General features: G+C 39.2%; 2 protein-coding genes across 3 annotated transcripts in view; one reads left to right on the top strand and one right to left on the bottom strand.

The window, feature by feature from the left end:
* Positions 1–278: 278 nt before the first annotated feature.
* RNF31 (ring finger protein 31) lies at positions 279–22,407 on the bottom strand. Of its 2 annotated transcripts, none has more exons than XM_075276735.1 (22): positions 22,344–22,407; positions 20,771–21,002; positions 19,333–19,476; positions 18,043–18,198; positions 17,892–17,951; positions 17,735–17,783; positions 17,243–17,411; positions 16,201–16,801; positions 15,915–16,112; positions 14,231–14,482; positions 13,921–14,103; positions 13,638–13,844; positions 12,006–12,179; positions 10,872–10,970; positions 5,865–5,954; positions 4,952–5,066; positions 4,738–4,856; positions 3,818–3,931; positions 2,793–2,850; positions 1,517–1,613; positions 1,082–1,250; positions 279–966 (listed from the first exon to the last, which is right to left on the bottom strand). In XM_075276735.1, the coding sequence occupies exons 2-22, from the start codon at positions 20,924–20,926 to the stop codon at positions 910–912; spliced, it is 3,267 nt and encodes a 1,088-aa protein (XP_075132836.1). In that variant the 5' UTR covers positions 20,927–21,002; positions 22,344–22,407; the 3' UTR covers positions 279–909. The 2 variants fall into 2 exon arrangements, with proteins under 2 accessions (XP_075132836.1, XP_075132837.1); XM_075276736.1 differs by having other exon boundaries at positions 22,358–22,396.
* PSME2 (proteasome activator subunit 2) overlaps positions 22,172–23,670 on the top strand; it is a 15,109-nt gene continuing 13,610 nt past the window's right edge. The window contains exon 1 of the mRNA XM_075277433.1: positions 22,172–22,310. The gene's annotated coding sequence lies outside the window, so the exon portion shown is untranslated. The remainder of the gene's footprint in view (positions 22,311–23,670) is intronic.

The following is a 23,670-nucleotide window of genomic DNA, read 5'->3' as shown; positions in this document are numbered from 1 at the left end:
GCTGCTGTAGGGGTTAGAGTGAGTTAAACCTTTTTTATGAAACCTTGCTGCTGAGAAAATCATCTCTTAATCTGTATGCAAATGAGCTTTTCAGTGCATCTGGCGGAATCTGCTGTAGCACCCATTTTCACATATGACTGCTGCATATTGGCACTTACCAATCTATATGTGAGGTGGTGGTGGTGTTTAGTGGTAACTAAAGGCAAAAACAGGTGCTCCAGCAGCAAGATTGAACTTTGACACAGGACTTTGTCACAAACTTCCCCTGTAACAGCATATAAGACCTTTAGAAGAAATTTTGGTGGTGATAACTCCCTTTAACATCTCAGTAGTTGTTAAATGTAAATGCTGATTGGAAAAAATAAATCAGTTTTTATCCCTGGCATCCTCTGGAGGATGAACCGCATCATAAATCAAGCACATCCTCCAGCGGGGCCATATGCTATACCAAAGTCTACACCAACTTATAGCTGGTGTATTAAAGCGTGCTTTACATTTACACCAGTAAACTAGTGTAAATGATCATAAATCTGGCAGGACAGTCGGCCCTACCCACGACATGCCCCCTTTCAGAATAGTGGCAAGGGTTGTGTAAAAGAAAGTTATACATTCGTGTTGTCAAAAGGACAGCCTACAGGAGGGGAATATTATCACTAGCATCCTCAGTAGCTGGGCTTCCAGGTTAGAGATCCCCCATTTTCCTTTAATGTATCACAGACGTTGTGTATGCAAATACTAATCATTTTCAATATGTGTGATGTAATTTTCACTTGTGGAAATTATTTCTGGAAGCATCATGTCAAATATATTTGTTGTATACATTACAGATAAACTATACAGTTGAATTTATTTGGTGGATAAATATCAAATTTACAATATATATTTTCTTTTAACGCTGTAAGAAAACTATTATGAATGGGAGTTTCTTTGAATGACTGGATTCAGGGGCACCTCAACCTTCAGCACCTAAAAAAGAGAAATGGAGCCGTAAATAAAATATATAGACAGTGTAGAAAATGTAACATATGTTACCCAACCAATAAGGAACCTTCACTAATAATAATAATAATAATAGTTTCACCTGTAGAAGTCTTTCCTTGTAAGTCACATCATCTTCATTGATCTCTTGAGTGGGATATTTTTGGAGGTATCGTCTACATACAGTGACAGTTTCATCTAAGTTATAAAGAATACAAGGATCCAGAGATGAAGAATTAATTCGACTGACCAAATATTCTTTATAATGAGATCTGAAAAAGAAAGAATATACGATTCCATTAATATATATATATATATATATATATATATATATATATATATATATATATATATATATATATAGTACAGTTTTTTACAGTGTGTAATTGTAAATTCTATATTCCATGTTCACAGCAGGAAATAACAGATATTAAACATTCAGAATAACATCAAAAGAAATGGGATTGGTGAAACAAAGAAGAATAAAAAAAAATGTGCTAATGGCTAAGAGAAAGCTAAAATTAGTATTTGTACTTACTCACACAACCCTGCATATCCAAGGGCAGTCTGTTTCCCACAAGCCTCATCTCTCAGTCCATCAATTGTTTCTTTCTGCTCCATCACACGACATCCACCTATGTAAAACACAAACAATGTATTAAAAGGATTATTCAGCTTCCAAAAAATTCCTGTTCCCTTGTGCAGCCTTTGCTTAGCTTTATTTTACTTGCGGCTCCTTGTATCACTTTTATTTACAAGCAGTGAATCTGTGGACAGACTACATTCCTCTGCACCGCTCCCTTCTCCACTCTCCCTTTGTGCAAATTCCCTCCCTGTTACCTAGCCTGTTTTGTGTCTCACTTCCTCAGTCCATACAGCATAGGTCTCCTCCGCATATCTAACCAGGCAATAAATCACTCCCATGAGCAACTTCAAGGGGAACGTGTTGCTGTGACTTTTCATTTGCTGGCTGAACTGCTCACATAGAGGGGTAATGAGTTTGCATAACTCCTTTAAGTATAAAGAATATAGGACGGTTGGAGAGGTTATTCTATCACCACTGCATGTCCACTAGTAAATTCTAGTTGAAGAACATTATTAAATAAGTTCTATTATGAACTCTGAACTGATCCCAAGTTACAGCCTGTGATTTAGAGCTACACTAGCAGTTTTGCAGGTGTCAATGGTAAAATCTCCCACCATTCTTTGCTGACCATAACTCTACAAAGCTTGCTCTGGTGATTGTACATATGGGAAATACCACATTTTCACTAAGCACATTTTCAGCAAAATTATCCATGTAGCACTCAACTAAAGCAGAGGATGCAATGAACATTGGCTTCTTTTGGTCCTCTTGACAGTGTTTTCCTGCACAGTGACTCCATGGCCAATTGCTGTGCAGAGAAATGAAAGTAGCTCTATTCCAGTGAATAGGGCTAGTTTTTATTCTTTGAGAAAAAAAACAAAAACAAGCGACCAAAAAAGTCAATGTGCACAGAAAATCAAGGTGCTGCAGCTTCTTCATTCTGAGGATGGCTGGGGATTCAACCTTTGCTCCTACCAATATGCCATCACTTTCCAAGATTGTAATACCCAATAACTCTATGGCTATAAACAGGATTTTAAGCTTTATATAAAAAAATAATTACACTTCTGATCACTATAGATAGAGAAGACCAAAAAAAAACAGTACAGAATTTTTAACATATCTTATCTTGCATTTCTGAAATTGATATCATTCCCATGCTTTGTCCCTCTAGAACACTGTGATTATTAAGGAAAAAAATTTACAGTTCTCCGTCATCTCAGCTTACCTCCAGGTCCAGCCTGTGTTCCAGTTGGCGGGTCTGTGTTAAAGGGCTCATTAAACATCTGAATGAAAGGCAGAGAAGAAATTACACGAGCCATTAATAAAGTCAAAAATCAGTTACTGAAGTTGTGATTATAACGATTATAGACGTGACCTTATCATTTAGTAATGTCAGAAAATTCAAAAATACAGGCAAAATGTTTCAGAAGGGGTAAAGAAATATAACAGGTTTGCAGTCTTAGAATCTTGGTTATTCACATATTAACAATCCTGATGGGACAGTGTATAGTTAGTGATACATCCCTTCGCTAATCATTAAATAATCTGACTTTCGGTTAGATTAACTGCACCTGCTCTATATACTATTTATATCAGACATTTAAGGGGGTTGGTCCTATCACAAGGATCCTATCTATACTGCTAGTTTATGTGGATACAAGACTTTTCCTAAATGCATTGCTTTATCAAAACTGCTTTGTTTGGCCGCTATCTTCATTTATTCACTTCATTGTTTACACTCCGTTTCTATGGCGCTTGGGATTATCTGCTCATTTGTCAAGTGATGTAGCTGCCTGCTCTCGGGGGAAGGGGGGGAGGGAGGGAGGGAGGGGCTGGGAGCAACTCTGAGCTGTTTGTGTCTTTTAAGTAGCGGAGCTTCTCAGATAGGGGAGGTGAGAGCTCTGGGATTTCTGAGCTCTTATCAGTCGGTTTAATTGAATTTGGCTGATAAGGGCTGAGATAGGGAGTCCATTACCTCTGTATGTAATGCAAACTGACTCAAATCCAGCTCTGCTACATCAGCTTCACACTGTGGTAATTCATTTACAACCAATCCCATGCAAGTTAAACCCCGCCCACCTATGTGCCGAGAAAAGCAGGAAGTGAAGAGAACACAACAGCCTGCAGGTTAGTGAACAAGCGTCATGGGAATACCCCTTTAATGTTTATTTGTTACATCTTACTTATATTGAGTAACGTTATTATCAGGAATTAAGGAGAACCTGAGAGACATTTTTAAAATGTGCTTACTTGAAGAAGCGCCTGCAGACGAGCCACTTCCCAGTCTCGCAGGTAGAATAAGCAGTTTCTGGGATGATGGGCGTGGAGAGACATCTTGACTGTGCAGGAAGGGACTGTGCATTTCTAAAGAAGATAATACAGTAAAGTGAAACTGCATGCAAAGAATAAACTTTTGGTTTTTTTGGGTTTTTTTGTAAATCAATTTTTATTGAAGAATTTTTTCAAAGTTATACAGCAACATAAATCACGTGAATAAAGTTCACATACAAAGAATAAAACTTTAACTCATCTTGAAGCTTAAAAGGAGTTGTCCAGGCAAAAATGGACCAATAAATTATTTTTTTAAATTGTTTGGGGGCATCCCAATGCTGATTAGGCCCGGAGAAATGGGCCTAATCTGCAAGGAGTCTCGAGCCTTGGATACTGTGGCTGAGACAACCATGGTGTCTGAGGCAAGATTGAGCAGGATGCTTCTTTTTTCCATGTCCTGCTGCGACTTATGACTCTTATTGAGAACCATAGGAGGCGGACTCCAGAGGGAATCTGCCCTGGATTCGAAGGCAAAATCCACCCCCAAATCTGCAGCAAATTACTCCGTGTGAACACAGCCTATGAAAGACTGGGTTACATGTACCTAAAGGCTGTGTATCAGATAACAGGTGTATATTTGACAACTGCTTTATGTACAGTATCTTAATCTACAAAAACAAGCCAATTTAGCTTTAGACCTGACACACTAATTCAAAATATGTTACTATAATATCACACTGGATTTACTATAATAAAGGAAAGTGCAAAATAAAAACTTCATCATCTCAGGCAGGAATTAGTTTTAGAATCTAAAAATAAACAAACAATTACAGAAAATTTCTAATAGCTCCCACAAACAGTTCGACAGTATAATTTTAAAAAAAAAAAAAGCCACTTACATTTTTGGAGTGGAAAGTGTTGTAACATCCACTACAGAACTGATGGCGGCACTGACTACAGACAAAATGCATACAACCTCCTCTTGCAAGAGCGTAAGAAAATTTACAGTGTGGACAAGCTGAGAAAAGAATATATAACATTATCAACATAAACATTTTTTAAGCAAGGCAATAAGACCAAAAGTTCAAATATACTTTTATACAGTATACTCACTGATGCCATTTTCCTGCAGGTACATGGCCAATCCCTGTGCCTGATATTCAGCATCATTTTCTCTCTTCCAACTTTGGAAATCATCACAACTTAGGGCTCGATGCTGCTCCTCCCACTGTATGGAAAAGTCATAGCGTTTAATCTTCACAAGCTAGAGACATCATGTTCATACATCATGTGGCCTATTCACTAAGGATCAGTAGTTAACTCACGGAAAACACCTTCAGGGTGGGGTCTTACGTTGTAAACACGCAAATAACATTTCCAGCAGCAAAAAAGGCTGCGCTTTACATTAAGAAAAAAAATCTGCAGTGGAAATGTTGCAATTTCAAAAACACTCATGTCTTTGCAAATCGCAGTATGTCAAATATACCTATGTAAATAGTGGAGTTTTCTATATAGGTATAGTGCCATATGATTTGCGCTTCAAGTATACACTGTAAGCCCCTACAGGAAGCCTACTATTAGAACGCCTGTAAGGATACATGTATATTGGTTGTACACTTGAAAAAGGGGTACTCCCCGAAACGCTGTCCTTTAGCGTCGTGTATAAGAAACCTCAATAAAGTGCATATAAATTCAACATTCTGGGAGTAGCAAAGTATCCTTCTCATCCACTGATCTTCATTTTCAGTTGCTAAGACAGCACCTTCTTTTATTAATATGCAACTGAGCTCATCATAGCAACAAAGGAGTTACCTCTCCCCCCCAAAGAAGTAGGCAGAGCAGTTGTTGCGCCAAAGAGCCTTTTTGCATATTAAAAAAACCCCTGATATCTCTGCAATGGAAGCAGCAATTCACAAGGAAAAATATAGTTTGATTCAGGTGACCCTAATCTATTTGTGGGGTGCAGTTGATATGCTAAGTTCTGGTGACAGGCTCCCTTTAAGTTCATGAGCCCAAATTGACTTACTGGTCGCTTGCATTTCCTGCAGAAGCTGCAATCACACTGAGGACACTTTACATCAAGTTGATCTCTTTCATAGATAAATCCAAATGAACACTAAGAAAAGAAAAAAAACAACAGATACATTAGTAAGTTCACTTTACCAAGATAGTAATGTGTAGTTTCTTGTGTATTAATGACACTTTAGCTTCACAAGTTATCTTTCAGTTTATTTTAGTCTTATTTTAGCAGATAGTACACAAGGTTAAAGTTGCATCTGAAATACTGGTAGTTTTCTACAGGTTTAAAAAGTCACAAATTGGGGCAAAAATGTTCACACTTGGCATAAAAAAATACAATAAAGGGGTTGGCCACTTTCAGACCAATATTGAGAAACAAATGTTATTGTTTGTACAATAAAAAGATATACAATTTTCCAATATACTTTCTGTATCAATTCCTCACGGTTTTCTAGATCTCTGCTTGCTGTCATTCATTCTGTTACTTTTAGTGGATAAAAGACTGATCACGGTCATGTGACTTGCGGTCCATGGTCATGTGATGAGCACACAGGTGCACAGCTGATTACCAGGCAGATGTCTGATTACTGGGCTGTGACTATAACGAGCGGCACCTGTGTGCTCATCACATGACCATGGACCGTAAATCACATGACCATGGTCAGACTTTTATCCACTAGAAGTAACAGAATGAATGACAGCAAGCAGAGATCTAGAAAACTGTGAGGAATTGATACAGAAAGTATATTGGAAAATTGTACAACTTTTTATTATACAAACAATAGCATTTGTCTCTCAATATTGGTCTGGAAGTGGACAACCCCTTTAAAATGTATAATATCTAAAAATATAAATATACTCTAGATTAATTGTGGGGTACGTGCCTTACTAATAAACTGGGCACACTTCTTACCAATTAGCCTCCATAGTTTCATTGGTACAAAATATGCCACTATCAAAGGGGGGCAGATGATAAACTGCTGAGAACCCCACTGATCATGAGAATGTAGAATGTCTATCTGTGACACCAAGTATGTAGCTATGGATGCAGATGCACGCCCATTCCATTCATTTCAATGGGAGCGCTTGACCATTCCTCTTCTACGAAATCCTGGAGTAAGTGTTACTAAGCAATACCGATTACCCAAGAGGAATTACTGAGAAAAGGAAAACTACAGCAAAGGACATACCCTAGATAAGACCCCCCTCAGAACTGTTACTCAGGGACTGTTACGCAAGTACAAAGTCACATGTTCTTTAATTTAAAGAGATTTCTCTTATCAAATTTTCCTCCAGGAGAATATTGCAAATAGTAACTTTTATGTACCTTACTGCTATTGTAAAGTTTGACCACTACCCATAGCCTTGTAGTATAAGTGCCAGACACTGGTGACAAAATTTCCTGTTATGATTTCTGTTGGGTGCAAGTTTTTTTTAACCTGATTCTCAAATGACCTACATATTAACACATCTGTGCTATGCAAGCTAGGCAGGATGTGAAGTAAGAAGTCAAAAGCGGAAGTGCTGTACATTTGTTTGGGGTACGTCTCTTTCACAACAGTAAGAATTCATGGCAGACGTAAAAGTGTGTTCATAGGAAGCATTCTATATTAGTAGATAGTAGAAGTGCAATGTATTGTAATTGTAAATACAGTCCTATGAAAAAGTTTGGGCACCCCTATTAATCTTAATCATTTTTAGTTCTAAATATTTTGGTATTTGCTACAGCCATTTCAGTTTGATATATCTAATAACTGATGGACACAGTAATATTTCAGGATTGAAATGAGGTTTATTGTACTAACAGAAAATGTGCAATATGCATTAAACCAAAATTTGACTGGTGCAAAAGTATGGGCACCTCAACAGAAAAGTGACATTAATATTTAGTAGATCCTCCTTTTGCAAAGATAACAGCCTCTAGTCGCTTCCTGTAGCTTTTAATCAGTTCCTGGATCCTGGATGAAGGTATTTTGGACAAACAATTCAAGTTCAGTTAAGTTAGATGGTCGCCGAGCATGGACAGCCCGCTTCAAATCATCCCACAGATGTTCAATGATATTCAGGTCTGGGGACTGGGATGGCCATTCCAGAACATTGTAATTGTTCCTTTGCATGAATGCCTGAGGATTTGGAGCAGTGTTTTGGATCATTGTCTTGCTGAAATATCCATCCCCGGCGTAACTTCAACTTCGTCACTGATTCTTGAACATTACTCTTAAGAATCTGCTGATACTGAGTGGAATCCATGCGACCCTCAACTTTAACAAGATTCCCGATGCCGGCATTGGCCACACAGCCCCAAAGCATGATGGAACCTCCACCAAATTTTACAGTGGGTAGCATGTGTTTTTCTTGGAATGCTGTTTCTTTTTGGACGCCATGCATAACGCCTTTTTTTTATAACCAAACAACTCAATTTTTGTTTCCAAAATGAAGCTGCCTTGTCCAAATGTGCTTTTTCATACCTCAGGCAACTCTATTTGTGGCGTACGTGCAGAAACGGCTTCTTTCTCATCACTCTCCCATACAGCTTCTATTTGTGCAAAGTGCGCTGTATAGTTGACCGATGCACAGTGACACCATCTGCAGCAAGATGATGCTGCAGCTCTTTGGAGGTGGTCTGTGGATTGTCCTAGACTGTTCTCACCATTCTTCTTCTCTGCCTTTCTGATATTTTTCTTGGCCTGCCACTTCTGGGCTTAACAAGAACTGTCCCTGTGGTCTTCCATTTCCTTACTATGTTCCTCACAGTGGAAACTGACAGGTTAAATCTCTGAGACAACTTTTTGTATCCTTCCCCTGAACAACTATGTTGAACAATCTTTGTTTTCAGATCATTTGAGAGTTGTTTTGAGTAGCCCATGATGCCACTCTTCAGAGGAGATTCAAATAGGAGATCAACTTGCAATTGGCCACCTTAAATACCTTTTCTTATGATTGGATACATCTGGCTATGAAGTTCAAAGCTCACTGAGGTTACAAAACAAATGTTGTGCTTCAGTAAGTCAGTAAAAAGTAGTTAGGGGAATTCAAATCAATAAAATGATAAGGGTGCCCATACTTTTGCACCGGTCAAATTTTGGTTTAATGCATATTGCACATTTTCTGTTAGTACAATAAACCTCATTTCAATCCTGAAATATTACTGTGTCCATCAGTTATTAGATATATCAAACTGAAATGGCTGTTGCAAACACCAAAATATTTAGAACAAAAAATGATTAAGATTAATAGGGGTGCCCAAACTTTTTCATAGGACTGTATATTTACTACTGTTTGATTGTAAAAATAACTATGGTACTACTGGCCTTTCAAGCTCCTATTCTGTGTAATAGTTGTGGATTGGCATCCTACTAATCCTATCCTACTAAATGTGAAAGTTTGTGTGTTTGGATGTTTGTTCCTCAATCACGCAAAAGCAGCTGAACGGATTTGAATGAAATTTGGCACATAGATAGATTGTAACCTCGATTAAAACATAGGCTACTTTTTCGCTCAGTAAATGACATGGCTTCGCGACTGTTATGAATTTATGTTCACATACTATATTACACTGATGTTATCTCAGCTTCTGAGAAATCCAGGGCTGTTATCTGTGTAAACACATGCTAACCCTCAGTGAATTGTGTACATGCATTTGCATATTATCTGATCTGCTCCAGACACTGCTGACAAACTGACACCTTCAATCCAAATTGGCAGTTTGCCAATTTTCAACATGCCTGGAAAAAGAAAATCTAATTTGTCGCAAACAACGAGAGCTATGAATGTAGCCAAAAGTCACAGAGTTCTCCTCAAGCAGAGCTGAGGGGGATCATTGACTACAACAACACACTCAGCGCGCTGCTGAGATACCGGAACAATCACAGGCACTGCGCAAGGAACGAGTTCATCGGCATGCCAGCTTCACAGCTGTCAAAACGCTGGAGCAGGTGGATCATCAACACCAACAACACACTCATTATATGGCGTCCCAGCGAGCTGCTGAGATGCCGGAACAATCACAGGCATGGTATGAGGAACAAGGTCAGCAGCAGGACAGCTTGAGCGCTGCCGAAATGCCGGAGCAGGCAAACAATCGATGGCAGCAATTTGCTGAATATAGGCAGATCATCCACTCCAACAACCTGCAGACGAAGTCGCGGGCAGAGGCTAGTAGTATATAATATCTTCTTATGATTCTCCAGCTCAAAAACTCCCAATTTACCGTCACTGATATATACATATCTTGTTTCCATCTTTTATATTAATTAATAATAATACATTTTATCTATATAGCACCAACTTATTCTGCAGCACTTTCCAAACTGTAGGGCAAAACTACAGATAAAATGAGACATTACAGAGTAATAAGTCACTTCACACAATGGGACTGAGGGACCACCTCGTAAGAGCTTACAATCTAAGCAGTAAAGGAGGTGGCACAAATGGGAGCAGGTACAACATAGAAAGTAGCATTTCTTATACAGTTTTTGTGATAAAGGTTATTTTTATTATACATATAAAGAAATCTGTATTTTTTTTTAATTTTAATTTTTCTCCCAGTGTTAAAGGGAGTTTATCATTCAAAATACTCTTTTGCCTGAACAAGTAAAGTACTCCATAGAACTACACGAGCATATATGCGCCATATGCTTATTCAGGCAGAAAGTAAAAATGGCCAATGGACAGCGCACACGCTGGATTTTCATGTCACTGAAGACCCTGGCTACCAGTGACGCAGTGAGGAGAAGCTTACTTTTGGAAGATGTGGGCGAGAAATAAACGTCGAGGAGGCGGCATGCACTGTATAATGCTGCTGTGCTCGGAGCACAGGGGTAATGCCCCCTGTGCTCCCTGAGATTAAATAGCATAAAACATTAAATGGCTGGGAGCAGAAAAACAAGAAATGTAAGACAATGCGCTTAGTTAAAAAGCAATATCGTGGATGGTAGACTCCCTTTAATGATAATGAAACCATTTTTTTAAGCCAAAGTCAAAAACAATTACAGTGTATTTATGGTATACTCACATGTGTGCACCAAAGAAACTTTGGATCTTTCATAAGTGTCCTCTCTGTCAACTTTTTATGGAACAAATTATATGCATCTTCTGCAAGAGTTTCCCTTAACTGGAAAGCACAAGAGAATGTTAAACTAATATACATCTATATGATCTAGACAGTAAGAAAAACATAAAGGATAATAAATACACAATAACCGGCAATGTATTTTTATACTTAAAGAGGACCTTTCATGGTCTGGGGCACAGGCAGTTCTATATACTGCTGGAAAGCAGACAGTGCGCTGAATTCAGTGCACTGTCGGCTTTCCCGATCTGTGCCCGGGTAAAGAGCTTTCGGTCCCAGTACCGTAGCTCTTTACAGTCAGAAGAGCGTTCCTGACAGTCAGTCAGGAATGTCCTTCTCCACAGCAGCGCCTATCGCACTGTAGAGTGTGAGCGGGGAGGAACGCCCCCTCCCTCTGCTCACAGTGCTCGTCCATAGATGAGTATTATCAGGAGAGCATGGGGCCTTCCTCCCCAGTCTCAGAGCATAGCGCTATTGGTGCTAACTAATGGCACCGATATCTCCACTACCACATTGTTGGCTTTCTAGCAGTATATAAAACTACACTTTCATGAGGTCATAAAAGGTTCTCTTTAAAGGGGCTGTTAGACGATTATTGGGCATGAGTATTCATAGAAAATAAATTAAGAGGTGTAAAAATATCAGCACCTCATCGTCTGAGTAAGCAGGGATGTGCTGCGGATACCAAATACATCTGAATGGGGAAGGATCATCATCTGTCTGTGTAATAGCATTATGCAAACAAGTGCTGGTATGTTTATCATCTATCAACACTCGACCTAGCCTTGAATTTAGCAGAGTCATCCAAACTACACAGAGGAAAATGTAAACCAGTGTTTCAAAGCAAAGGTCATTCAGTTGTTAACCTGGCCAGGAAACTGTCCTGACCTGAGCCAAATAGAAGATTTAAAAGCCTTGTATGAATAAAAGGCAAGTAACAGATTGTAGTGAAGACTGATCATAGCTACAGTGCTCACAGCAATTTTTTGTACTGTGGATATTTGCATTGGTTTTTTTTTTGTAAAGAATATAGCAGTAAATTCACCTTCAATGCTACATTACTAAAAATAAACATACCAGAATATCTAGAGTTGAAAAGTAATGCAAGAGTTCACCCTCATCACTAATCTCTGGCTCCTCGCATGATGGGCACACCATGTCTCTTATATGCTTCTCCTTTACAGCAACTGTAAAATGCATCCGGAAGCAGTCTGGGCAGATACAACACTCGCATGAAGTTAGAGAGCGCATCTGGAAAACATGCAACAAGATCATATTTCTGGATGTAGAGACTGACACATTCACTTAAAGGGGGTTCCTCCATCTCAGTCTTTCAGCCAGGCTGTATGCAGTTTCTGCTTCTCGCTTCCTGTATTTCTCTCCCTCCCTCCTGCTGAACGGGACACACAACACTTCTGCAATTCAGATAAACTGTAGATACTTGTACAGAACAGACTCTGTGTTATCTCTTTGTGTATACTTAGAGAGATAACAACAAACTGCAATTACCTGAACAGATTGTCCTGCCAGCAGCGAGTAAGTGACGTCATTTGTCCTATCTTCCCGGTCCTTGGTTATAGCAACGCTAATTTACAAAAGCTACCAGTATAAATAGGATCCTTGAGATGGGACAACCCCTTTAATCTACAGTAGCACGCAACTGCTGACTACTTGCATGTAAAGGAAGCCTATCAAAATAAGGGTGATTTAGTGTACATTCAATTAGGGGAATGGTTATTTCAAGCATACCTAACAAAAATGCTTTACTGAGCAGTACAGTTGTGTACTATTTCTAGCCACTATATGAATTATGTTTTGCATTGTTAGCAATTAACCCCACTATATGCTCTAATTTTCAGTTCTCCCTGAACTGGTGGGTAAAGAATAGACACTATGATGTCCTCTATACATGCACACAGAAGGCAGAGGAGAATCTGCTCATTTAACTCACTAAAAAGCAGCATCAGGCTCATACTGTATAGGACATGAAAGGTAGTCTACTCCCACAAAACTCAATTCTAACAGCACTACTAAACCATATGTTGTTGGAGAGCTCATTACTGCATAGGAAGCAAACCTTTTTAGTGTACAAGTGTAATTGTTTGTCCAAGAAAATCAACTTAATTTTAATGCATTTGCAAACAATGTGTTCTGTGCTTCTAGGATGTGTCTTTATGTGACTCAGCACTAATGTTTGTATGTGGTCAACACAAATCAGGACTGGTCAATCTTAATATTAGGGAGCAGCACTAGGTCGTGACCACAGGCGAAAAAAGGGTGCTCTGAAAGGCACAACCACCCCTGGGTATCAGCAGCAACATTGCACTTGAAAGACCTAAAAAAAAATGTTCAGGATGCCACTAACTGCCCCTGTATAGTAAATGCAAGCAAATTCTGTGGTGACAGACTCCCTCTAAAGAGAAATACTAATTTATAATGATGTAAATAAAGGAATGAGATACAAACTTCCTATTTGTCTCATCTGTGTTCCCCTCTCTCTCATTCAGCTCAATCCTCTCCCCTCTATAGACCTGTAATGTGAAGCTGTAATATGACTTTTTCTAACATCTATCACCTAATTCATACTGTATATTTCTGGGGAAATGAGTGTAGTCTTCTTGACGGGCTTATCTCTTTTGAAAGTGGCCCAGCAAATTTTAATACTGCAGAATGACATGCCTGAAGATTATTCAGTGAGCCCAGTGGTACCTTATTCCTTGGAAGCTGCCATCCACAGACAGCACATTCTTGTGTTAGCATGCGCTTGATAAAATCCCGATCCTGTGATTCTCTTACTGCTTCCACAACATCCTGAAGATTATAACGATCTTCCCCTTCTTGAAGAAGTGACAGAGCCAGCTCAGCACGCCCCCAACTATGTAGTGAATGCTCCGCAAGTAATCGTCTGAGAAGGGCCTGAGTGATGCAAACAGTGTAAATACATAGAATCAAAAACCCCACTTCTCTTACACACCAAATATGTCTTTATCACCTGTCTGTCTGCAGAATCTAGCTGAAGTGGAATCTCTTTATCTTCCCATACACGTTTAAGAAAGGGCTCCAAAAGAGGTTTTTGTAAAATGCTAAGGGCTCCTGCTACACTGCCAGAACTCTCATACAGGGCAGCAACTACTTTATCCCGATCTTGGAAGCCAAGGGCACAAAGCTCTTCCACCTATAAAATGGATCCAAAAGGAGAACATGTAGTTTACACTACCTAGTGTACACCAGATCAGTGTTCAGAAAAGTAGTCATTGTTAAGTTATATGAGTAAACAGTGTGCTTAGATGCTGGTAACTAACCTTGCTTCTTCGTTGTATGATGCATAAGTTCACTGCTTCTTCCATATCACCTCCACATGATAACCATGTGCTACGAGCTTCATCTGGGGTGAAAGCCCCCAACTCAGAGCCCGCTTTCTGTGATGCAGCATCAATTAACCGTTCTAACACATAAACAAGTTCAGACTCAAGCCACCATAGTGGCTTCTCTGTACCAGAGTACCGTATTGCGCTGCACACCTCTTCTGGGGACACGCCATATGCCTCTCCTTCCTGAGAGAAAAGGTCAAAAAATTATATGTATGCACTGCTGGAAGTTTCACCTAGGAATCGGTTTTTGCATTAATGTAGTAAATTGCATGTATGTAATTATGCATGTATATCATTAAAAAGCATTGAAAAATATGCCAACCTGGATCTTGGAGAAACAGTACAGTACATGGAGGTGCTTTCATAAAATATGACAGAGCAATTCATGGAAGAAGTGGAGTTGTTTGCTAAATTGTGCTACAATGGCATAAACATGCGCTGTGTCCTACTCACTTACTTCAGGGTCTTTAGTATATTTCAATCAGATAAGGAGCCACAGGAAAAATCCCATAACCCTAGTCTACCTAATAAACCTAATGATGAGGCGACAAAGCAACAGTCCCTTATCCCTACTACCTGTTATCAAATTCTCAATAGAGACTAATATTCTATTACTAGGGGAAATGTGGCAGACAGCCTGATACACAGACAGCATGGAATTCTTGAACCCTGTAACAGCAGTCTCTGGATTCCAGTGTCCTATGAACAAGGGACACTTTACACACTATGACTCCAGTGAGGTCTCAGCTACAAGGCCCAATCACAGAGCCTGATCTGGTATAATTTAGGCACTTTCACGAACTTGCTCTCCAAACTCCCGCACACCCCCAACCCATGATTACTGTTTCATTTTAGTTCTTGTTTATAGAAAAATGCTAATTTACAACTTATACAATATTAAAGAAAAATATTCTCAACTTCACTGCATATTTGGGATGCTGATAGGAGTCTATTAGATTGATGTTCCTCACTTTTTACATTAGTTTTGAAAAAACTTCCCAACCACCGCACGTATTTCAGCAATCTTAAAATGCACTTGTTCAGATGACACATTTCTGGTGTGCTGTGGCTGAGGCATAGACAGCATTTGATGCTGCCACAATAGAACTGTCTGTTTTCATATTCCCTACCTATTATACCATTAGGCACTAAATGTGCTCGAAGTTTGTAATACACAATGGAGGGATTTTATACAACAGTATTGTAGGATGCATCCATTTTCAGGAAAAATAGCACAAAGATTGTCAAAATGGCTAATGCACTAGGATACATTTTGTATTGACTTGTTAATAAAGGTATAAGTTTCTCTTCTTATGTGAACCTTATGACCTTAAACCACCTTGTTACAAAAACACAAATATATTACATCATAAGTGGCTAATAAATTTGGCATATTTTACAACTTCTCGTAGCCACCCCTCTTTTTCTAGATGCACTGTTAAGGTAACTGAGAAAGCGTCTTAAACACATAAATTTAGGGCATGCCATGTATTCCATTTTGACACAATCTTCAGTATTGAGCAGTGTAATAGTGTGGATAATATATATAGTAAAAGTTACATTATACCCATTTGATTATTCTTAAAGCATCAAAGGGTGCATTCATTTCCCTTACCTTAATCAATGCCACCATCTTTGCTCCATCCTCTTTAAGTTGTTTCTGTCTCAGCTCATCCTGGTATTTTAATTGTCTCTCTTTCTCCTCTTTCTTATTCTCGTCGGTAAGCGTCACCCCTTCGCTGGTTCTGTCACACACCTCACACACACGGCCAATGCATGTGTTGTAATACGTACAGTGAGAGCACTGCCAACCCTAGGGTCCACATAGAAAGGTATTAGTACTTTAACCCTTTGTAAGTATATATTTTACAAATTGCTATTATTTTGTTATGACAAATTACCTTTGATATTTTAACTTGCTCTTCTTTTTCGCCATTTAGAGTTTCAGAAAAAGTCTCCAAACTGCTTCTCAATTCATTGATGGGTTTCTCAGTCATGAAAGAGTTATCTGGACTGCTCTTCTTTGCGCAAGAAAGACTAGCATAGCTATTCCCCAGGCTTAAAGGCCTTGTGTTAGCTCTCTCAATATTGGTAATTTTGTCACACATACTACTAAGTAGAGTTGTCTTGCTATGCTCTGATAAAGATAGAAGTTTACTCTGTTCAAGTAAGGCTAATGTTCTGCCTTTAGTGTCTTTATCATCCATCAAGGATAAAGCAGTAGACTCATAACTGTCTCTAGATGGTTTCCCAGCTAGTCTAGGTCGGTCACACACTGCGCACAAGACAGCTGAAGTAGGATTTTGTAGAGTACAAGCCTGACACACCCATGTGTCTTTCTGCAAAGAAGCTTCTAATGGCATGCTTACTGCATTGTTACAACCACGGGGACGGTCGCACCCCACACAGAGCACCGACCCCCCTCTATTTAAAGTGTGACACGACATACACTGCCATGGAGGGCGAGTTGAAACGTGGGAAAGAAATTCATCGTCCTTGGGCCTTTATAGAGAAAAAAAAATACAAATTAACTGGTAAAAAGCTATCTACACTTTTAAGTCAATTAATTGCATCTTAAATTAAAAATCAGACTAACTCGTAGTCTTACAATTTCCTACTGTTTTGTGTCTACATCTCCAATACAGACCTATAAGTCTCCATGGAAGCATACTGCAAACAAGCCTTGTGTAGTCTGATTCTGCAATTATACTCCCTTCTATTTGTCCCCGATTTTATACAAGCCTAAATTTGATAGGTCACAGTGCACAGTCGCTGTTTTCTGTCACCATGGAGACACACAAATCTATGTAGGAACAAAACAGTACCAAATTGTAAAACTACTTGTAAAGTTTTCTTTTATTTAAAATATTCTGAAGCAAAAAAAAATAAAAAACCTGGTGCAAAACTGTACACACACTTTAATTATAGAAAAACAAAGAATACCTGGCTGAGAGTGATGTGCCACAGGGGTTGCGTTGGTGATGTGAACGATTGGGGTGCGAGTGTACTCTATGGTCACACTCTAAACACAGCATATCATCACACAAGGTGCACACAACAGAGACTGTTTTCACACCACAGAGACCACATCCTTCGGGGGACATTTCAGAGACTAGAAACACATCACCCAAAAATTTTAAAAGTTAGTGGCAAGACTTTTCATAACATCTTATAAGAAAGATGTAATTAGCATATACACAGGCAAAATATACACACCCACTTTATAACGCAATAGTCTAAGCTTTTGCAACCGATCATGAGAACGGGGGTTCCATGTCCCCATTTGAATAAAGCAGTGGTTGGGCATGCTCACTGCTGCTCTATTCAAAGTCTATGGGATTGCAATGGTTTTTCCCATCATCAGACACTTATTACCTTGCCTAGTTTTGATTATGGGGGACAGCCCTTTAAATAATAAAGCAGTATTTCAATTACCTGACGTAGTAGGCCTGGAAAACGCAACCGAATCCGTGACCAAGGATGGCTGCAAGTATATAAAAAAAAAATTAAAAAAAACCCAACATTTGTCACAAAAGGACACACAGATCAACATATTTGTCAGGCAAAACCACATAAGATAACAACCCTTTACCTGAGGTAAATTAATTTTCAACAGTTCCTGCTTTGCTTGTTCCTGGTTTGGATGGGAATTCTGGGGGGGTAAAGATTGGCATCAATTTCTTATAAGAATTTAACAATAAGTTCGTATAAGAAACAAACAATAAAAGCAACAAATCACTTACAGAGATCAAAAGATTGAGTTCGCGGTGGAGGATTATGACATCGGCTGTTACAGCAGCAACATTGGGGATATCTGGTTCCTGCACAGTATCAGGAAAGCTAAGACCATCTGGAAGTGACTGCGTATATCCATATAATGTCAAGACATGGCGTCCACCCTAGGAGATAAGCAAGAAAAGTGATTGCTCATTCTTTGCAAATATTATTCAGCAAATTTACAGCTTCATAGTATATCTGCAAGACAGACTGAGATTTCTATCCTGCCTACATGCAAGGTCTCATTCAACCTGATAAAATATAAATAGTCTCCACCACCATCAGAGTGGAATCAGTATTAGTTTGTGATATATTGTTTCATGAACATTCTTGTAAATTATATATTTTACCATACTTTTTCATTGACTTTCACATATAGACTGTGACCAATATAGTTTAGCGTAACTCAGAAGAATATGTGAAATCACATGATCAATCAACTGCTAAATCCTGAAGTCCTAGACGAGAGCAAAGTCCCTAATGAACATTCATCAGTAGCCATTTTGGGTAGATGCACCAGATTCATTTCAAGACAGATGCCGTGTAAATTGCAGGAAGAAAACTGTCAGAATATATTTATCATGCAAGTCTATTATGATTCTTCCAAAAACATAAAAAAAACTGCATTTTAGTCGCCAAAAATCTTAATCTAATCCTAAATTAGAATTAATATACGAGTACTTTATACTATCCTCCAAAATTCCATGTCAAGTTCCAAACAAGACACTATTCTAATGTAATACATACAATGCAGAATGTACAATGTCTGCCTGCTGTGCCTTCCCTTCCTGCTGCTGACTAGAGGTTGGCAGCTATATACAATCACTGAAACCACTATTACTGATTGCTCTGAATTGGGCGTTCTATATAAAATACAGCCCTGGCCATGTATATGCTGACCTACAGCCAGTAAGGAGAGGAAAAACAAAAGACAAATAGAGATGAGCGAATAGTATTCAAAACTATAGTTTCGAATACCTCGTTCCATAGGAATGAATGGGCGCGACCGGCGCTTAACCTCTTGCTGTTCGCCCGCTCCCATTCATTCCTATGGGAGCGAGGTATTTGAAACTTTGTTTCAAATACTATTCAAATCAACACTAAAGACAAATAAAAATGTTTTTTGCAGTGGATGAAGCTATGGGAAAAAAAATAAAGTCTTGTGGACAACACTCTCATCCAGGAGCCATAACACAGCACATGGAAAAGATAAAATAAAACTCCTAGAATTTCTAGAACGATGAAAAATAACTTACATTAATAGCATCAACAGTTGATTTAAAAACCGGGTTGTTAAATTTGACACTTCTCCAGAACTTAGGTCTATGTGGTGACAGGAGATTTTTGCCATACTTCTCCAAAATATTGAGAGCGGTAATCACAGAGCGGAGAGGTGGTGACTATGAAAAGTATAAAAATAGTATATATTAATGTAATTTCAAACAATTATTATGATAACACTATATTATTATTATAATAATTATTACTACTGATGGTGTTGTTGACAATATGGGTGCAAAAATAAAATCACTGCAGTGTCCCTTGAAGATAATACTATTGTATATTCTAAATGAACTATACATTATCCATGTGCTCATTAGGATAGGCCATGAATATGAAGACTGGTAGGTCCGACATCCTACTCCTCTTCTTCAAAAAGGCACTTGATTTCCACAAGCCTGTGATGTCATGTTTATCATGAGTAAGATTGCCTGTTTATTGCTCAGAAATTTTACCTCAAATATAATTAATGGTGATTATTTAGATCACACCCTTTTTAAACCGTGCCCCTTTTACAGTACGAGTGTGTTGGGCAAACTTCACAAGATTTGTCTGGCGAGGATCGCCCAATGGTTTCCTTCAAACCAAACATGGCTATATCGGAAATTATATTATATTATAATATACTGAGACCCAGGGGAGGTGAGCAAACATAAAAAAACAGTGTTACTCACCTTTCCTAAGCTTTGGCTTTATGTTTTCTGGGACCTCTGAGTTCTATGATTGGGCCTCAGTGGTCATTTGGGTCACAAAGTGGCATGACGCTTGTGTCTATATGACCTGATGTCAGATAGAAGCACCAAAGAGAACAGGGAGCAGTGCCAGAGCCTAGAAGAGGTGAGTAACACTGCTTTTTAGGTTTGATCATATCCTCTGGGCCTCCACACATCATGCTCTGGGATCTGAAGAAATCCCAGATTATAATAATAGTTCCGATATGAGTGTGTTAGGTTCAAATAAAAATGCAGGAGCAACAAGGTGGCTCAGTGGTTAGCACTGCAGCCTCGCAGCACTGGAATCCTGGGTTCGAATCCTGCCAGTAGTTTTTATGTTCTCTCCGTGTTTGCGTGGACTTTCTTCCAATACTATAAAGACATACTGATAGGAAAAAATGTACATTTTGAGCTCTACATTGGGCTCACAATCTACAAAAAAAATGCAGATAGAACCACACAAATGTAATAACTGAACAGATGTTCAGTTTTGGGGGTGGGGGGGTTGATCATCCAGCCAAAGGTTAGAACTGCAATACCAGACATAGCTACAATACAATGTGCAACACTGTTCTTGGTAGTCACTGAAAGGGCTGGAGCTCATCCCAATGATTTGATATTGATGACTTCTCCTAAGGATTATCATCCTTTCAGTACTGAATGGAGGTGAAAACTGAAAAATAGAAGACAGTTTAGTTACCTGTTCACCACGTGGAAGCAGAGTCTGCAAGTCCAGTCTACGATATCGATCTTTAAATGGGACCGCTAGCACCTGATCAAGCAGATCAGTTGTCACAGTATCAGGCTTGTGAATTAAAGCACTTTCCAACGCATTTCTGAGCTGCCAGGTAGCCATGCTTCAGCGAAAGACACTATCATTGGTATGTTTTAAATGATACACAGTAGCACTTCAGACTCTCTTGACAACAATCCTTAATAAAGAAAAAAAAATGCTAATTGTGTATATGGTGGGGAAAAAATATTGTAGCCACATCTAGTGAAACAGCAAAAGAAACAAAATAAAAATTCATGAAAAACATCACCACTATTAAAGGAAAAGTCTCATTAGAATACATGAATACCACTGAAGGGGTCCCCTGCACGAGAACACTCTCTACGAGCCAGAATGTACAGTAGCTCTGGAAGATTCATATTGACCATGTATTACACATTTAGCCATTCACAGAAAAGGCTGCCATGTAATAAAAATAATTGAACAGATCTCCGCAGCTTCTCGCAAAAAGCAAGTTGTCTCATGGGATGGCAGAAGCAGGAACTAGGGTGATCAGCTGATTGTCCCAGGGATCACACTCTAAAACAGGTAGTTTCTGATACGACAATCCCCTTTAAAGGGAGTCTGTCAGGTCCGGAGTGACTCCAAACCAATAGTGCCATTTGATAGGAGCAAAATTTGCCACAAAATAAGTGCATATTCAGACAAGGTGCCATGAAAAAGTACTTTCATCACCACTGAGTGTACACCCAAGGGTAAAGTTTTCACTGATCCCTCATAGACTCCAGCCTATTGAAGGATCCATGAAATTGGCCGGGGAAATGGTATGTTCTATAATTTAAGGGATAAGATACACCAGCTGTTAAAAGAACAGTTGTGTGACTTAATCCATTAGTATCTAGGTGGCGGTGTGCTGGCTGTTAATACACCACACGGCCGTATAATGCTGTTGTGTGAATGAGCACTAAAATATACTGTTTGTGGTGTGTTTAATACGTCACTATAGAGTTGAATATAACACCTGGGGAGAAAAAGTAATACAAGCGGAGTACAACATTGTCTGAATAGGTTTTATGGAGGCTGAGCTATAGTATGCTGTATGTAGTCACTACCCCATAGCACCAGAGATCTTAGGGTTATAAGGGTCCACAGCTATGTATTCTGTGTGTGAGCCGAGGACTACTCTGTAACCCTATAAACAAGTAATATTAGTGACATACTACAATAAAAGAAGTACACAGGTCTTCTGTGTGTGTAACCCCTCAGCACATAGGCAGGAACACAATACACATTTTACAATGACCCACAAAATGCCATCATTGTATTAGGGGGCAAAGTCCAGACAGCCTGGCACACTACAAGCAGCTGGAGGACACTGCACAGCCAGACTATGGGCCCACCTCTAAACACTAGGGACGTGCAGGAGATGTGCGGGCTATGCTGAGCCCTGTAGTACTACTACGTGTCTGTCTTACTACCAGTCTGGCTGTTATTAGCTCTCCCCCAGGTTAGTAATAACTCCCCCCATATAACCCATTACCTCATCGCAGTTACTTGTCTCTTCTTACTGTTTGTTTTACTTCCTTCTTCCCAGCAATGACTGATTGAGCTGACACCTAGCGACCCCTAGAGGTCGGAGGTAAAAATCACACTGTGTGTGTGGCGCTCCTGCCTGCTAGGCTTTGCTGTGTTCACCCTGGAGGGTGTGTGGGCTTCTCCTTGTGATAGTCACTGGGTGCTTAATAAGTATAGCGCACATGATTCCTGTTATTATTGCCCGACCATTACAGAGAATTACAGTCATGTGCTTGTTGTTTTTACACGGACATTTCATAAACTTTGTGGTTTTCAGAGTGGATTTATTAGAGAAAATCACCTCACATATTCCATCTGCACTTGCTCTTTCAGGTTGAGGCCACTTGGCACCAGTAACGCTAGGTTCACACTTGTGCCTGGTATCTGTCCACTTGCAAACCGCTAAAAAAAAAATAAAACAAAACAAAAAAAACAGTTTTGTACAAAAAGGCATATACACAGTGGCCACCTGAATGGGTGTCCATTCAAAAAAACTGACCGTTTGTGTCCATTTTTGACCAATCTGTTTTTTTGTCTTTTCTTCACCTTCTTCATTCAAGTTGGACTTCCAGGACCGTCCAAAAAATGAGGATACCAGATGGACAGCAACCAATATTTTTTTCTTTTTTTTTAACGCTGAGTTCTATGGAAAGCGAATTACAAATACATAAGCAATCAGGTTGTATATGTTTTGCTCATGTGCACAGGGAAAAAACAGATTGCAAAACAGATACAACCTGATTGCTTATGTATTTGTAATTCGCTTTCCATAGAACTCATCGTTAAAAAAAAGAAAAAAATATTCGTTGTTGTCCATCTGGTATCCTCATTTTTTGGATGGTCCTGCAAGTCCAACTTTTTCCTCCGCCATAAAAAAGCGGATACTAGACGGAAATGCTCCAAACACAGACCGGTGGAAGGTTTTTACAATTCATTGAAATCAGCTTTTAAGGATTTTGAGACTTTTAAAAACTGATTTCGCATGAAGATTCAAACACAGATGTAAACTCAGCCTAAGGCCGGTTGCAGACGATCGTGCTGTGGGTCAATGTGCTTTCCTGTATTTCACGGAAAGCACACTGACCCATTCTTTTCTATGGGCCCATACACACAACCGTGATGCAGGACACGCGGGGTGCTGTCCTTTTTTGTCCGTTCAAAATATCGGACTTATAATGGACAGCAAGGATCCATAATAATGTCCTTTATTACTGTCCTTTTTTGGGGGGTTTTGCACATGTTCAGAATGCAAAAACACACACTATAACAGACACTATCTGATGCTAATGTGT

The sequence above is a fragment of the Leptodactylus fuscus genome, chromosome 1 (assembly GCF_031893055.1).
Source record: "Leptodactylus fuscus isolate aLepFus1 chromosome 1, aLepFus1.hap2, whole genome shotgun sequence".
NCBI lineage: Eukaryota > Metazoa > Chordata > Amphibia > Anura > Leptodactylidae > Leptodactylus > Leptodactylus fuscus.
This window is presented reverse-complemented; position numbering and strand designations above follow the sequence as displayed.

Bases quoted from the DNA above. Each gene is read 5' to 3' on its own strand.
- RNF31 (XM_075276735.1), bottom strand. From the start codon at position 20,926: ATGGCTACCTGGCAGCTCAGAAATGCGTTGGAAAGTGCTTTAATTCAC. The intron at 18,199-19,332 runs GTAAGTTATTTT...CTTATCTCCTAG, and splicing joins CAACTGTTGATGCTATTAAT to GGTGGACGCCATGTCTTGAC. The intron at 16,802-17,242 runs GTATTCTTTGTT...TTCTCTATAAAG, and splicing joins GGCACATCACTCTCAGCCAG to GCCCAAGGACGATGAATTTC.